General features: G+C 42.5%; 1 protein-coding gene across 5 annotated transcripts in view; it reads right to left on the bottom strand.

The window, feature by feature from the left end:
• SCAF11 (SR-related CTD associated factor 11) overlaps nt 1-16,975 on the bottom strand; it is an 867,779-nt gene that overhangs the window by 697,165 nt on the left and 153,639 nt on the right. For all 5 annotated transcript variants that reach the window (XR_015295546.1, XM_086919086.1, XM_086919088.1 and 2 more), the window contains exon 6: nt 6,782-6,840. Coding sequence is in view for 4 of the 5 variants with exons in the window: in XM_086919086.1 (XP_086775212.1) it covers nt 6,782-6,840 (59 nt within the window). In the remaining variant the exon portion in view is untranslated. The remainder of the gene's footprint in view (nt 1-6,781; nt 6,841-16,975) is intronic.

Raw genomic sequence — 16,975 nt, 5'->3', positions numbered from 1 at the left:
CTCCAGCGCTGATCAATAATTGTTTTACATTCTTACAAGAGCCTTTTCATCTGGACTCCCTGGGAGCTCGGGTCACGCCTCATGACAATCCAATCCCCCTTCATATGATCACTTTCGAAGCGAGGGGACCCCACCCGCTAAAACGAGAACGCTGTTCACGCACTAACCAATAGGCGTTTAGAATCTCGGTTCCCGCAAACAGTGTTCCCTGGAACTTCGGGGTTATGTTTACCTTAAAGTACAAACTTTTTGTTTTTGCCACTGATACTCTACATCAACTGATCTTTAGCCCATCGGAAGTCATTGTACGTACTGCACATTCACTCTACTACTCCTCCCTATTTAATCGGCTGCCAACAGCTTATATAGGTGTGTTGCTTCAAAGTAAATCGAAATTGCACAGCTCGCAAAATAACTAAAAGGTTTGTACGTGCGTGTGACAGACAAATGATCAGACATATTCGAAAGATTGGGGTGTTGACTGTACGATGAGAATATATCTCATTTTTAAGCTTCTGTGTAGACTTAAACGTTCCGTGCGTAACATGTGAACAGCAATTACGTACCGTTTATTTTTGCCTCTGAACCGTTATGACTTTTTGCGTACATTGAAACGTTTGTGTGTGTATGTGTGTGTATGTGTATACATATATATAATTCTGCACCATTCATGCACGTGTGTGCGTCAAATTATATTTAACACCGCATGGGTACACTAAACATCCAACCTGGAATTGCAATCGCCCTTTGGCATAACAATCATATGCTGTGCTTCTATAAGAAAATGAACGCTAACAAACGTATAACAAGCCACTGTTTACTAGGTAACGGCAAGGGTGAGTTAGATTGCTCCTTTTCTTACTACAAGAAAAGCAATGTCTGTTTCTGGGCCTTTTTTTTGTGTACACAGGAAATTGTGAAATGAGGAAGCAGAGGCCAGTGGCAGCTGACTCTTGAGCGGAGTGGGTGCAAGGAGAAATCCCATTACAAGCGCAAACACTGTTGCACGCTCCATCCAGATGGAAACCTATCATTTATATTAACGCCTCCAAGGCGGAGGATTAATGACCTTGCATGTCATTTCTCCCATATCCATCAGCTCTTAGCTTAACTAGCCTTTGCCAAGAGAAATAAATGCTTGCTTGCAATAGATACCGCTGTCTCCCCCTCACCGCTTTCTCCTGCTGCAGGGTATTGACCGGTCTGCAGAGGGCGCACCGGGACGATGATCGGGGGCTTGCAACATGCCCTTCTACAGACAGCTGTGTGTGGCTCTGTGGCTGCGCGCGTGGGGCTCTGTGGCTGCCCGCGTGGGGCTCTGTGGCTGCCCGCGTGGGGCTCTGTGGCTGCCCGCGTGGGGCTCTGTGGCTGCCCGCGTGGGGCTCTGTGGCTGCCCGCGTGGGGCTCTGTGCGTGTGTGTGCCACTTGCGAGAGATTAAGCTATTGACATTGTAAATGACAATGCCATTTATCTGTTTTCAAAACCAATTCATAAATAAACATTGTCATTTAAAATGTCAATAGCTCTAACTTTTGCAAAGGCGAGATCGTTTCATTGTAAATGCTTGTTTGCCATGGCAGCTGATAAAAAAGGCCAGGCGACCCTATCGAATGCCTTTTCTGCATTCAACAGAATTAGTGCCAAAGTGGTCTCCTGTGACCTTGATGTAATTGAAGAGGGTAATTGTCCTGCGAATATGATCAATAGTTTCCCGGCCAGGAACAAAGCCATGTTGGTGGGAAGATACCAGTTTTTTGATAAACGCCAATCTACTCGCAAAAATGTCTGCAGTCTTCCAAGAAGCTGGAGGTACTTCACCATCTTGCACTATGTTAAAATTCTCAAGCATTAGGGGGTAAATGGAGTCCGGAATGTCTTCTATAATTCACCTGGTTAAAAAAATCAGTTCCAACCGCTTTACCAGGAGGGAGAGATTCTATAGCTATCTGTATTTCCTCCAGTCTAATTGGAGCTTCTAACATATTTTTGTCCTGAGGAGTATGATGTTTAAGTTTACTCTCTTTGAGGTATCTATCAATCTCTTCTTGGATCCCACAGTTGTCTTCTATATCTTCAGTGATTAGTTTTTGATAACATTTTTGGAATACCGACAGTATGGCTTCTGGGTCGTTAACTAAGCCAACATCCGGATCCAAGATCTCAATAATACGTGTTTGCGCCTCCTTTTCTCAAGCACGTACTGCCAGCATCTGTCCCACCCTTTCGTTACTCTCAGAGTTTGGTCAGCCAAGCAAAGTATCTACCTGCTGGTTTAGTGAATGAGATTTCGGTTATAGCAAATTAAGCAATTGTAATCTTTTTTGTGAAGTATCAGATTCCCCCCCCCCTCCTCAGATAAAACCTTAACCAAATGAGTTTCAGCCTTCTCTAATGTATCATATAATATATTAAGTTTATTATTTTCCTCTTTTTGGGCCTTCGACGAATTTAGATGTTTCACCCCTGATCCCGGCTTTGAGTATCCCACACATTTTGAATACTAGTACTGCCCAAATTGCTCTATAAACCTGAGAATTCCTCTCTCCGTATGTTGAATAGGAGTTCTCATTTAACAGAGCCCTGTTAAATGTCCAGCATGTAGCTTGAGCTTTGAGTTTAATATTGACTTCCAATACCAGAGGGTTATGGTCAGACATTACTCTCAGGAATTATGAAATTTTGCTGCCCTGCACCATACATTGAGAAACCAGGCAATAATCCAATCTTGCATGGGTTCTGTGTGGAGCGGAGAAGTAAGTAAACCAAAGTGTTGTCTCCTTTTAATAGTGCCCAAATATCTGTTAATCCATGAAGCTCCTTTAATTGGGTTAGAGATTTATAAACTTTGGGCTTCCGCCCCAGATATGCTCTCTCAGGATGGTTAGAAATAGAGCAACCCAGGATTAAATTAAAATCCCCACATAAAAAAATTGGGAGGGGCCAGCCCACCAGTTCTGTATTCAACCAGTTAAATATTGCTGGGTCGTCTAATACCGGTCCGTAGACCGAACATAATGTAAACGAGTTATTATCAATTGTACATTGCAGAATTACCCATCTGCCAAATTTATCCGTAATAGATAGTGGAAAATTAGCAAGACCCCGCCAGGCGAGTATTGCCACGCCTCTAGTTCTAACATTCTGAGTAGTCCATGAGATCAGTTGATACCCATCAAAATTCATTACCTTACTTCTACCAGCTTCTATGTGGGTCTTGGATGCAGATGATATCTGCCTTCAAGAACCACAAGTCCTGATTGATCAGACGCCTTTTGACAGAATCATTTAACCCACAGATGTTGATAAAAGCATTTATAGGTTTCCACATCAAGAATGAAAAGCAAATCCAAATGCGTAAAAGCCATACCTAACACATCTAGAAAATCCCCCAAAAAAAAAGTTTCCCCGTGCAAAATTCCCTTTATATAATTCGGATCCACCCATCCCCCACCCCCCTTACTAAGGCAAAAAAGGTCCTCAGACCCGTGTGATGCCTCCCGCATTCCGCTGTACTCCCAAGTCACTCCCCGACCACAAAAGAAAATCCCAAAGCGCTAGAACCCCATGAACAGTATATTCACATCCTTTGACAGAATAGCACCTTTTTCAACCACCTATAAGATCCTTCAGATAGTTCTGCGCCTGGATCTCTGAGGTGAATAGCCTAACTTTCCTCTGGCCGATAACTTTTAAGCGAGCTGGGTTCATTAGATATACTTCACAGCCCTGTTTTTGGAAGGGGCTATCATTTGATGAAGCCTTCATCTTCTTTCTACCGTTGTGTGGCAGAAATCCAGCCGTACAAAGAAAGTTTTACCCTCAGCCGATCTTTTGGCATCTGGTCTTGCTTTTCCAAATATGCCTGATGCAATAAAAAGTTCCAAAAATACTTAGGATAGCTCGAGGTTTCATATTAAGGCCAGCAATATTTTTTTTTATCATCAATGGGAATCTATGCAACCGCTGAAGTTCTGCTTCCCAGTTCCAGTGTGATAGTTCGGGAAAGGCGGCCTTAAATAGTTTCAGCACGAACCCACGGATATCATCCCCTTCTACGCCAAGCAATCGTAAATTATTTTTTCTCTGCCTATTTTCAGATTCGTCCAATTTCTAAAGTAGATCAGCCATTCTAGCATCATTTGCGGTGGTTTTCTGCTCAGAACTCTCTAGCCCGGTCTCTAGCCCCTCCACACGTTCCTCCAAGGCAGCGGTTCGTGCGACAATTTCTGTACAAACTTTTGTTGTCTTGCGAATCGCACCCTGAACGTTTTCATTCGCAAGCTGTGGTCTTTTGTGCTCTTGGCGGACCTCTACCTGCATTGATTTAAGTGTGGCAAAAATTAATCCCATAGAGGGGGCAGGATTGGTCTTATTACCAGGAGCCTTTGGGTCCTTGAACAAAGACCCATTCCTGTATCAAGCAAGGTGGCCGGATAGTCCCATTGAAGATGCTCATGCTGGCTGGTATCAGAGCGAAAGCTTCTGCTCTCCAAACCATTAAAGCTCTTTCTCTTGGTGCAATTAACTACCCTCCTCAAAGTATCTGTTGTTGTGGGGGGGCTGTTGCTGTCATCACCAGAAGCATCAAGCTCGGTGTTCTCAGTATCACTATCATTAATATGAACAGATTCATCAGTTGGAGAGAAAAAGTTCTCCCCGTCGGGTGTACCTGGGATTTTATCTCCTACCTTGGCTGTAACGGTTAGGTCGGTACTATAGTTATTAGGCTCTGTAAATACAGCCAAATCCGTATTGTCCATCTGTGCTATATCACTGAGTGCTGCCCCCTCCTGCTCCCCACATTCATTAAGCCTGATATTGCAAGCATCCCCAACTGGGCATTGGGAGCACTGGAGGCTTCAGGCATTGTACTCTCAGGCGGTATCTTAGGCAAATCCTTTACTGTGTCTAAGTCTCCTTCGCACACTGGAGGTTTATTTACCAACTTGTCCTCAAGCAGTATTTTAGCCGGTCTGCCGCTTACCCCTTTTACGGAGAACATCCCGGGGACCGTCTGTACCTTTGGTCTCGCTGCTACTTTGTCGAGACGCTGCCGGGAGTACTGCCAACGCTCTCCAACCCCTTCTGGCCAGGTGTGCGAGTAGCATCTGGCCCCTTTGGAGCAGCCGGTTGCTTGGGAGCAGGAAGAGTCTTGGTGCCAGTTGCCTCTGCCTTCACTTTCCGTGGGGCCATCCTGCACAAGCTGGTTCTCCGAAGATTCCCTGCAGGCAGAGCCTTCACAGCCGACTGGTACGTCCGGTTTTTAAGTCGCTGCACACAGATGTCAAAAACCTCCGCTGCTCGTCGCAATAGCGATTTGAGAAACTGCTGCATGCTCATCCAGGCTCTGATTCAGTCTCCCCACAACTTTTAGACATGGAGCTTTTCGAATAAGGCTTCGGCATGGGTTCCGCAAGTTTAACGCATAGCGGCCAGGGAGTGACTCTCGCAGCGGTCACGCAGCCAACATCTTGCCTCCTTCCTGCTCTAGTGCTCAATCATTCCTGTATTGCTTATTTGAGAACAATTTTTTTTAGCCTACCTGCTGTGGTCTTCAGTTTGAGTAGGACCAGAAAATAGAAGGTACAGTGCTTTTTGTTGTGCATCAGGTTACCATTCCAAGATGTATAGCCATGATAAGAAGTATATGGAGATGTCATGGCAATAAGGATAGACAGAAATACCTGTGTCATTTGCTGATGTGAAAATCTGATTGGAGACTGTTTTTACAAGTTTTACAATATTTTTTACAATTCTGATTTTGCCCCCTGGAAAGGGGTCAAGTGAACCACTAACAAATCTCACAAAGACATATTAGAGAGGCTAAGCAAGTTTAGAAACCTTATGCTTTCCCAAATCAAATTCCTACTTCCTTTGTCTGGTGAAGCAGTGGAAGCAGTGGATGATGGTAGACTATGGACTGGTCTACAACAATGAAATCTAACTAGAGGCATATTCTGTTTTCGGATGGAAACACAAGTGCTTGCCTGTTGCAAGAACTCAATTAGCAAGGACATTAGAGGCTTTTGGTTGTAGTGTTTCAAAGATAATAGAACATGTTGTGGTGTATATTTAACTTCCCTATTTAAGAAGTTTTTGAATTTCAGTCACATCTCCTCCATACCATGATTAAATGAAAGACTGATGTTCACTTATGTTGTGGGCGGCATTCGTCTGCTAACTGATGTGAAATCTGACAAGTATCAGGCGACGTGATGACTCTAATGGTACATTATGTTCTCTGGAAAAGCCACAAGTTCCATCATGGCAGAAGCATGGGTTACTCACTGCTCAGCAGACACCCAAACTGCAGGGGCTGATTATAAAATATTTGTGACATCCGGTATAGGAGTAATTGGCTCCTAAGCGTATGGAGCATCAATAACTGAGGCTAAAACAGACTAAATTCCACAAGACTAACAGCCATCCTTATCAGACTTAACACAATTTAATGTTGAAAACATGCCTGCGGTGGACAATGGATTAAGAAATACATTGGAAAAAGTGCATTGAGATGGGACCACCAAAATCAACAAGCTGAATGATTGCTGAGAAAATGTTGCAACAAAAGGGAAAAATGAGTTAAGATAGTAAACACTGGAGAGTAAAATAAAATCCACCAAGGCACTCTGGGAGAGTGAGCAAAGATAAGATTTATGAGAGTTCAGTATTATACCAAGAAGAGCAGGAAAACTTCAGTGTTGGAGGTGAGGATTTAAGTAGAGGTTTTCAGGCGATATACTTTTATTTTAATTTGCACACAATTGTGAAAGTACTTACCATGTTTTCCCTGGATACCGTTGAATACTTTCGGCTTCAATGGCCCAATACTGGTCTCTCTGTAATAGAATTATGTTTAATGTCTTTGATGTTTGTTTTAAAGCATTCAGCATTATGTAACATTTTTAAAATATAAAATAAATATTACAATGGAAAAATAATATTCAAGTGGACGCTGGGTAAACAATGTGTTGCAAGAAGAATTCAGAAAATTACAATACAAATATAGTAGCTCGGGCAATAACAGTATTTCAGGGATGCAATACATGTCATGATGAATTAGCTGAAAAGTTACAAACTAACATCAGAATTTTCAGAAAGCAGGTCTGCAGAACAATGGGTGGGGGCACAAGAAAATAACTAGAATTGCGGGGGAGATTGAAAGACAACATTCCTGTAGATTATAGACTTTCTAGAACAGTGGTCCTTAACCTGCAATGCCAGGTTTGGGGATTCTCCAAGGTTGTCAGAAAATAAAATATTTCCAGATTAATAAAGTATTAAAATAAAAAACAAAATTCTAAATGCTAAAACACTGTGTGAACGAATTTGAAATTTCAGGTTAAAGATTAAGCTGCTATCCTTCACTTCATTCTTGAGATCACTGCAAGTACAGCAAACAAAATTTAGAATCCATGTTCGGTGGCCCCAACTGAGCACTGTGTACACCAACAAAAAGAGAGCATGCTTTAGGACCTAAAAAAGAAAGTGACATGCTGGAGTCTAGCTTTTTTTTTTTTTTTTTTTTTAAATAAAACCACATTTAGAAAAGCTTCAACTTTCACATTGAAATAAAAATGTTGATGTTTAATTCATTTAGTTTATAAATTATTTAATAAATTGTGTGTTTGACAAATGTGTTTGTTATGTTTGTGCATTGTTTTGACATTCAAACCATAGGAATTGTTTAGGCAGGGGTCTCCTGCTTCCATTACTGATTCCGTAGGGATCTGGGAAAATCTAGGCTTGGTGATCAATACTGCGAAATAAGTGTTGATGCCAGAACATAGAATTCTTAGGGTTTCAGGTGTACTCTGTTCAATCTCAACTATTGCTTCCTATTTCGAAATTCAAAATAAGAACTTGTGTCGATTCTAGCAAAACAGAGGTTATCTTAGCATGGATCATTAGATTACTAGCTTCATCAAGCCAGGCTGTTTTTTTAGAGTCCCTACATTATTGGTATTGTAATGCTCGAAAATTCAAACCCTTTGGAGAGGTACCAAGTGGTGTCATCCCCAGACATGAGCATGGAAATCTCTTGGTGGCTAAATCACAAGGATGCATGGAATGGCGGACCTATTCTGGGAGTTTGTCAAATGTGAGAATGGAATTGGATGCCAGAGGATGGGGCTGAGAGGCGCGCTGCATCCCAGTGGCAACTGGGGCTGAAAGGGGAGGGGGGAGTAGATGGAGAATATATTATATATCTCCAGTCCTGGTTCTACTATTTTCAAAGAAAGGCACAGACTACGTGGGATAATGATCAAAGATTAAGTTTTATTCCAAAACGACCAGTCGCGAATCAGTATATATATATATATATATATATATATATATATATATATATATATATATATATATATATATATATATATATATATATATATATATATATATATATATATATATATATATATCAATCACACTTTGTTTCCTTACAGTTTCAAGAATCAGAAAACAGATCACAGGCACATATAACAATATGGCAGGACCAAGGTATAACTCTGGCATATATATGTGGTGGGTCAAGTATAGTCATAAGCAGTTGCATTGCATCTATGTAGCATACATGTTATAGGAACTTGCCCCCTGCACATATAACATTGCAATAACAAACATGACAATATTCCTTGACTCGTAGTTTCATCTACAGCTTCCATCTCATTAAATCTATAGTGTTTCTTCCATGGGCCCAAGATCTTGGCAAACGTTTGGGGACAACCTCTAGCCTGATACGTAACCTTTTCAGCAGTCATATACATGTCCATGTCCCTTTTCCATTCTTCCAAAGTTGGTGGTTCAGGTGCCCCCATTTATTGGCTAAGTTTCCCTTGGCGACACGAGGCCCAAATTACAGTACTGAAGTCTGGTTCTTGTGAGGTCTACCTCCGTTGGGATACCTAGCAGATTGTACTTAGTATTCATTGGGAAGGACACTGCAAAGATGTTTGCTAATTTGTTAATCACAGCAGTCCAGTAGGCAGCTTCTGTTGGGCACTCCAAAGAGTGTGTGACAAAACATGCCCCTCTGCTCTACACATCTCAGTTTTAAGCGATTCCGCCTGCCCGAACCTGTGGAGTTGGGCTCTATCGTAGTAGACTGCGCAATATTTTGTATTGTATCAGCCTTAATTACCACTAATCTCAGGTGCATCCTGGTCTCTACCCAGTCTTTACCATCCACCTCGCACAAGTTTCGTTCAGAGTGTGTTCTGAGCTTCTTTATGGTGTCGGGTGCATTGTTGGTGATTCAGCTACAAGTATAGGAAACAAACTTTGACAAGTCCACCCATGAGTAACCTCGCCTCCAGTAAGCTATATTCAGGAACATGTGCTGTATCTATTCCCTCTGTTTGCCACTCATGTTTTAATTTTACGTATTCATAATACTGTGTGGGTGCGAGGTTATACTCCCTCCATAGAGAACTGAAATGAATTAACTCCGCTCTCTACAGCGGATCACTACATAATTATATATATCCATATCCCCAACAGCTGCAGTCTCTCAACACGCCGATTACCACAACCAAAAACCACGCAAGTCCAACGTTTCCTTTTGGCACGAAGTTTATTTAGGTAAGAGTTTCCAAAATCTGACGAGTTTCGGTCATCCGCCCTTGCTCACAGACAGTCAGTAAATGAAATATCCATCACTTAAATAGTACTTGTTCCACAGTTTTTTTCCCACAGAGGAATTGTTTTCACGGGTAAATGGAAAGTGAGGACACACTACTCAGTAACAAGCACTGGCGTTGCCAATAGGTTTCGCATTTGGAAAGTTGGAGCTATTGGTTTTGTAAATGACATTTTATATTTATATATCGTTATTGGCATTGTCAATAACAATATATAAATATAAAATGTCATTTACAAAACCAATAGCTCCAACTTTCCAAATGCGAAACCTATTGGCAACGCCAGTGCTGGTTTTTAATTCTATTTATAAACGGCGACTAAGGATAATTAAGGAATTGTCATAAGTTGGATTCCATGTGATCCTTGCATGTGGGGGAATTAGCATCTTAAATCAGTTGCTCTGTGAATGGGAAAGTTTAAGTTTTAATAAAGTGTGCTTTAATTTAGGAATTCATAAAGATACACACTGGGTAGGTTGCATTCCTTATGCATTTGTGCAAAGGAAGGAGGATAATTTTAGGTTTATAAAGTTATTATATTCTCTCTCAAAAACTTGTCAGTAGAGGCTGCTTACTAATGTCCAATGAACTGGGTACTATTCTAATATTAGAGTATAGCTACCTAATTGCTTTTCATGTTTTTTGTACCCATGTATAAATAATAAAAGGTTGGAAAATAAAAAGAATCTGTTGGTAAAAACGATGGTGAAAGTCAAGGCCACCGCTTTGAATGGGTCGGCTGGGCAGACGCTCAAGGTGACTGGAGTCAAAATCATTTGATGGGCATTGATCTCTTGCCTATGAGAGTCAACTGTCCTGTACACATTCTGCACTGGGATCATTATAGGATTTAATGGGGTTTAGCTCCCATCAAAGATCAATGTACTGCAACAGAGCTATTCTTGTGCATACTGGTCCCATTGGTTGTAAAACATGAATGAATCTCAAGAAATTACATGTCGGAGCAACACTAGTGAGAAAGGCACGCATGTCAACAAAGTAAAAAGAATGTCGACAGAGTAAAAAGAAACAAACAGTGAAAAAAGTAATTAAAAAGGTACACAATGTCATGGACGCTCAAGATTTCCTGGTGCAACACGACAAATGTGCACAAAGCAGACATCGTATAAATCATTTCAAAATGACCGCCGCGTGTGTGGGTTTCTGGCAGTCTTTTTTTACTTTACCAATTCAAGCATGTTGCCTGAATTGGTAACTAAAAATGAAAAATAAGCTGGGGCGTCAAAAAGCAAGAGTGCAATAAATATGTAATATAAAGGGGGTAGAGCTTGCCGGACTGCAAGATAGCCACAGCTCGAGCGAGCTCAGACAGCCGCCCACACTATCCTGCAGACATCGTCTTCATGCTGGCACATTACTTCTCGAAAGCGGGTCAAGGGGTTGTGGCTTGCGGTAAGCTATTCGTGAATGCCCAAGCAGTGCATCAAGGTGCCCGCCACATCCAGAACTGGTCATAAGAAAAATGCAGACTGTTAACATGGCATAAAAAGCAGTGCAGCGGTGGTGCCACGACTGCTGGTTCCTCCCCGCGCTTCCCGGACTGACTGAACGCATCACAGTAAACAGGAACGGCGGCCGCTACTGGGCGCTGCCAAACTGAACAGGACTGTGTGACCACTCCCTCCCCTCACCGACAGTGGGTGGCCTGCCGGATCATGAGGCCCAGATCACCGCAACTGTAGATTTAAATGCACATTAAGGAGAGCAGACATCGCATTGGCATGATTAGCAAAAGAGGGGTTGCCATCATTTCCAGATGTCCCCGCAGGATTGTAAATTAGACTCAAGGTCTCAACAGTATAATATTTATTAACAATTTTTTGCACAGAGTGTGTGTTTACATTGCGCGAAATTGCACATCACCAATGAAACAGTTTTTAGAACAATTTATTTTTGTATTAAAAATGTTTTTACGTATTTAAAATATGCGTTTTAACTAGAACTGTCTTATTTATATTTAGAGTGATGTTTACATATTGCGATGATTTGCACACTACGGGCTTTGAGATTATACTGTTCTGACCGTGCTTAAGCATTCATGCAGAAACTTTCTGGTCTTACAAAATGAATTTATTCAGTCATATGAATTTTATATGATTAATGGGCATCTGACCTCCCCTATACTCATTTATGCCATACATACGCAACAGCAGTATTTCTTCTATGTTTAAATGTATCACATATTGTGCACCAGCATTTTAAAAATACAGGCATTGTGGGTAAAGCTTTGACTGAACAAGGGCATCCGCCCGAAACGCGTCAGTTTTGCCTCAATAAAATTGCAACTTGCCTTAGCGGATTAGTTTGGTCGTCTGTTCTGGTTCCTGGAGCTGGGCTACAGTTTGAGAGAAATATATATATATATATATATATATATATATATATATATATATATATATATATATATATATATATATATATATATATATATATATATACACACACACATATATACACACAGATATACATATATTATATATATATATATATATATATACACATATAATATATATATATATATATATATATATATATATATATATATATATAATTTTTTTTAATGTACCGTGGGACTCCCACTTAGACGACGGGTAATTATTCAAGCATGTGAATCTATGAAAGACATCCTAATATTGGAGAAATCCGGGGTCCACTATCATCTCTATGAAGACGACACTCAAATCTACCTCAAGGTTGCCTCCTCTCACAATCTCTCCGTCCTAAGCTCTACTCTGGACTCCATTCAAAACTGGATGTCAACACATCAACTGATTCTGAACCCGTCCAAAACTGAATTCCTCCTCTCCTCCACCAGTTCAATCATGGATGGACCAGATGAATCTACATAACAATAAACCCATTATTGTCGACAGCGCAAAATCCCTTGGTGTCATACTCGACACAAAACTCAATCTACTCTCCCACGTTAAATCAATTGCAAAGTCTGCTCGATACCAACTGCGCCTTCTTTGGGGGATTAGTTGCTTTTTCCCGGAGCAGGACCTTAAAAACCTGGTCCAATCGCTTGTCCTCTCCAGACTGGACTACTGCAATTCTCTTCCTACTGGCCTCCCCAAATCCCACCTGTCCCCCCTTAAGTCTGTTCTCCATTCAACAGCTCGTTTCATTTATGGGGCCAAAAGAAGCGACCACATCACACCCATGTTATCCACCCTCCGCTGGCTTCCCATCGAAGCAAGATCTATCTAAAAGACTGCCTGCATCACCCACAGAGCCTTGCACTCCTCCTCTCCTCGCTACCTGGCGAATAAACTGAAACTGTCTGGAGGCTCAAGACCATCACGAAATGCAGAAAATCTACTGCATGAACCTCCCACTTTCAAGAAGGAAAGATCGATGGCCCAATCCTTTTCAGGCAACGCAGTGAGAATCTGGAACTCACTTCCGCCTCAGCTCCGGACCACCACCTCCTCCCAGGCCTTCAAAACTGACCCCAAAGTTCTCCACCTTCGAAGACACTTCCAAAGTTAATTCATGCTCTCTCTATTATCTGAAGGAAGACCTTTTAGTATAGAAAATCTCTATTCTCCATGACTATGGAAGTGCCTTCCCAGTGTGTTCTTGTGGTTTGAGAGTCTTCCATTTATTGCAGTACTACCCTTTTACCTGTGTTTGTTCTCTTGTAACACACTTTTTGCTACCTCTTACATTTTGTTTGCTTTCGATACTTGCACAAGTGCCACCATTGCCTACGTAACGTTTGTTCTTGTGTTTGAGTGTCCTCCATTTTTTGCAGTATTATACCTCTAGTTAGACTTTGTACGCTTTTGTAACCTGTACATGTCACTTTTTCCTCCTGTAATGCACCGTTTGCTACCTCTTGCATTTTGTTTGCTCACGATTGTCACTTTTGCCTCATGTAATGCAACGTTTGCTTTTGTAATTTTGTTCACTTGTAATGTTCTCATGTATCAGTTCTGTTCCTGTTGTGAAGCTCTCCGACACCTTCGGGTAAAGTCTGCGTTATATAAAAACGCATAAATAAATAGAGGTTGCACTTCCAACAGCACTCGGGCAGCTGGGTACAGGGTGCTTTGGAGCCGTCGGGCGCTCAACGTTAGACAATGGGAAAGTTAACAAGCATTTGCAATGCTATAGGTTTCACATTATTAAAGTTGGAGCTATTGGTGTTGCATTATTTAGCAATGCCAATATCTCAAACTTTAATAATGCGAGACCTATTGCATTGCAAATGCTTGTTTGCATTTGTCACCCCGAGTGGGACAGGTATGCCTAGACGTGGGTCCTGTGCTTACCATGCCACTGGCGTCAAGCTAGCCTGGCTAATGAGGGGTGATACCCTGAATACAGTCCCAGGATGCTTGCTTCCGGTCCATGGAGGACCAGGCCTGGCATTTCGGGTTGGACTGCTCCCATGGGGAGCAGGGTCCAGACTTTGCATAAGTCTTGGTCCAAAGTGGAGTGACGTGGTGAGCAACAAAACAATGGATGTAAGCCCAGATCTCGGTGCTGGATAAGTGATTCAGCCTGAGATAGATCGCCAACTTAAACCAGCCTGAAACAGTACTAAACTATATAAGACTAGTACTAATCCATCTTCAAAATATAAGGTTAAACACAACACGAAACTCGCCAGCGCAAACAAAATACCACAGCAACCACTCAAGATCATCCATAAGGTTAGAAACTTGAGTTTCGCACTCTTATTGGCCCTTGCTCATCTACTTCTGACGTAACCAATCACAGTGGCTGAGGAGACTATGTGCTTCCTGTCAGACTCCACTCAGATGAAGCGTCTCTACATTATCTACTCCACCCCCACCGCAAGTACTGATGGTGACTACTACCCCCCCCCTCGGAAGTGAATGTGCAAGACTGACATCATGCGAGGAGATAGTCGTCAAATTATTGACCGAAATATTGTTTGTAAAATTATCTCCCAATCGAAGTTAACAATAAGAGCCTGCACCCAATGGGGTGATAATGTTTTAGATGATATTTAGGGCACAATGTTGAGATGACATTTCAGACACCGATATTCTAGCATGCATCCAGAATGACAATGCATTCAATCTGAGCATCAACAACCACAGAAACTAGTTCAAGCGCTGAGAAACCTTCCTGCCTGCTGCTGAATCACAGACTGGCATGAGCCTCTTGAAACATGCTCCAGGAACAACCTGTGGACTGGGGTGGAAAAGCCACACCGACCACCCCACTGGCACGTGTCATCTTGGCCAGTTGTTACGCTCTGCACACAAGGCACCTGAGGATCACCCTCAACCCAAGAAGAGACGCTGAATGCCCATGTCGGATAGGAGTCAGTACATCAACACTCTGCCAACTCTGAGGCATCCTTCACTTTATCCTCTCAGAAGACCAGCAGTAGGACTGCCACTCAAAGGACACCTTATCCACTTTCGTCTTTCGTCAACATGCCAAAACACAAAATACAGCAATGCCTCCCCGGGCAATCCCCGTGCTCCTCCAATCAAGCCTACTGACGTCACTAGCACACTCTGCAACTCTGAAGGAGGTAGATTCTGGCAAGTTCAAGGACAAAAAGGCAATACGTGCAGTTTTATTAAAAATTAAATAAAGTGAAAGCACTATACCTCCAACAGTTTTAGGATTACTAACTTGGCGTCGTTCTGTTCCCCAACTAGGTTTGCACTAAAAAAATCCTATCACAAACATTCACAGATTGTTTACCAGATTTCAACTATAAAAGTTAATCAATTCAGCAACCATATACTCATCCATCCACTAGCACACCCATCTATCGATCCACCCATTCATCCATCAGCACACCCATCGTATTACACCCATGAGGAAATCTGTCCACTTGCCATCAAATTGCAAATGCTACTTACCAGTATGCATCTGTTCTTGGCATGTAGGGCTGCTGACATTCATATCTGTGCATAGATCGCCGCCTAGTGTTGGGTCCGGATGATTGCACATTGTTGTCCTGGAAGAGTCTTCGAAGTATCACGAGATAGGTGGCTCCTCCCCTGGACTACAGTGCGCATGGGCATCGCCTCCATCCCCAGATAGAGATGGAGTGAAGTATGTGAGTGATGACCATGCTATGAGTGTATGTATATATATATATATATATATAAATACTGCAGCTGCTACAGGCGCCGGGGAGGAGGGTGGGCGATATGAATGTCAGCAGCCCTACATGCCAAGAACAGATGCATACTGGTAAGTAGCATTTGCAGTTCGAGGCATGTGGGCTGCTGAATTCATATCTGTGCATAGAATACATAGCAGCCCCTCCATTAGCGGCGGCCGCCCGTGCCAGCTGCAGCAGTCTGAAAAAGTGTTTTGAGAACAGCCTGACCAACAGCTGCCTGCTGTTCGGAGTGCACGTCTACACAGTAATGTTTAGTGAAAGTATGTGTGGTAGACCATGTGGCTGCTCTACAGATATCTTCTAAGGGAATGTTGCCTAGGAAAGCCATAGAGGCCCCCAACTTCCTGGTGGAATGGGCCCTCGGTGGGATAGTGAGAGTGCGCTTAGCTTTAGCGTAACAGATCTGAATGCATTTCACGATCCACCTAGCGATCCCAGCTTTGGAGATAGCGTTTCCCTTGTGGTGTGTGGCAAAAGCAACGAAAAGCTGCTTGGTTTTGCGAAAATCTTTTGTCCTGTCCACGTAGTACATCAAGGCTCTCTTAACATCAAGGGTGTGGAGCATCCGCTCCGCCAGCGTCTCTGGGTTTTGGAAAAACACCGGCAACTCAATTGTCTGGTTCATATGGAATTGAGATACAACCTTGGGCAAGAATTTAGGGTTAGTGCGGAGCACAACCCTGTTAGCATGTACTTGGAAGAAAGGTTCTTGGATGGTGAGCGCCTGCAACTCGCTAACCCTCCGTAGCGATGTAATTGCTACTAAGAAAGCAACCTTCCAAGTCAGAAACTGAAGCTCACAAGAGTGCAGTGGCTCGAAGGGAGGACCCATCAGTCTTGTAAGAACCACATTGAGGTTCCATTCTGGAGCTGGTGGGGTCCTTGGTGGAATGACTCTCTTGAGTCCTTCCAGAAAAGCCTTGATAGCAGGGACCTTAAAAAGTGACAGATGTTGCCTATTCTGGAGGTATGCTGCCATAGCAGACAGGTGAATGCGGATGGAAGAGTACGCCAAATTGCATTGATACAGGTGGAACAGGTAACAAATGATGTTTTGAATGGAAGCATCTAGCGGGTCAATATCGTGGTTAACACAGTAAATGACAAACCTCTTCCATTTAGCCGCATAACAAGCTCTAGTAGTGGGCTTCCTTGCCTCCCGAATGATGTTCATGCAATCGGGAAGAAGAT

Source organism: Lissotriton vulgaris, chromosome 1_1 (genome assembly GCF_964263255.1).
Source record: "Lissotriton vulgaris chromosome 1_1, aLisVul1.2, whole genome shotgun sequence".
Classification (NCBI taxonomy): domain Eukaryota; kingdom Metazoa; phylum Chordata; class Amphibia; order Caudata; family Salamandridae; genus Lissotriton; species Lissotriton vulgaris.
This window is presented reverse-complemented; position numbering and strand designations above follow the sequence as displayed.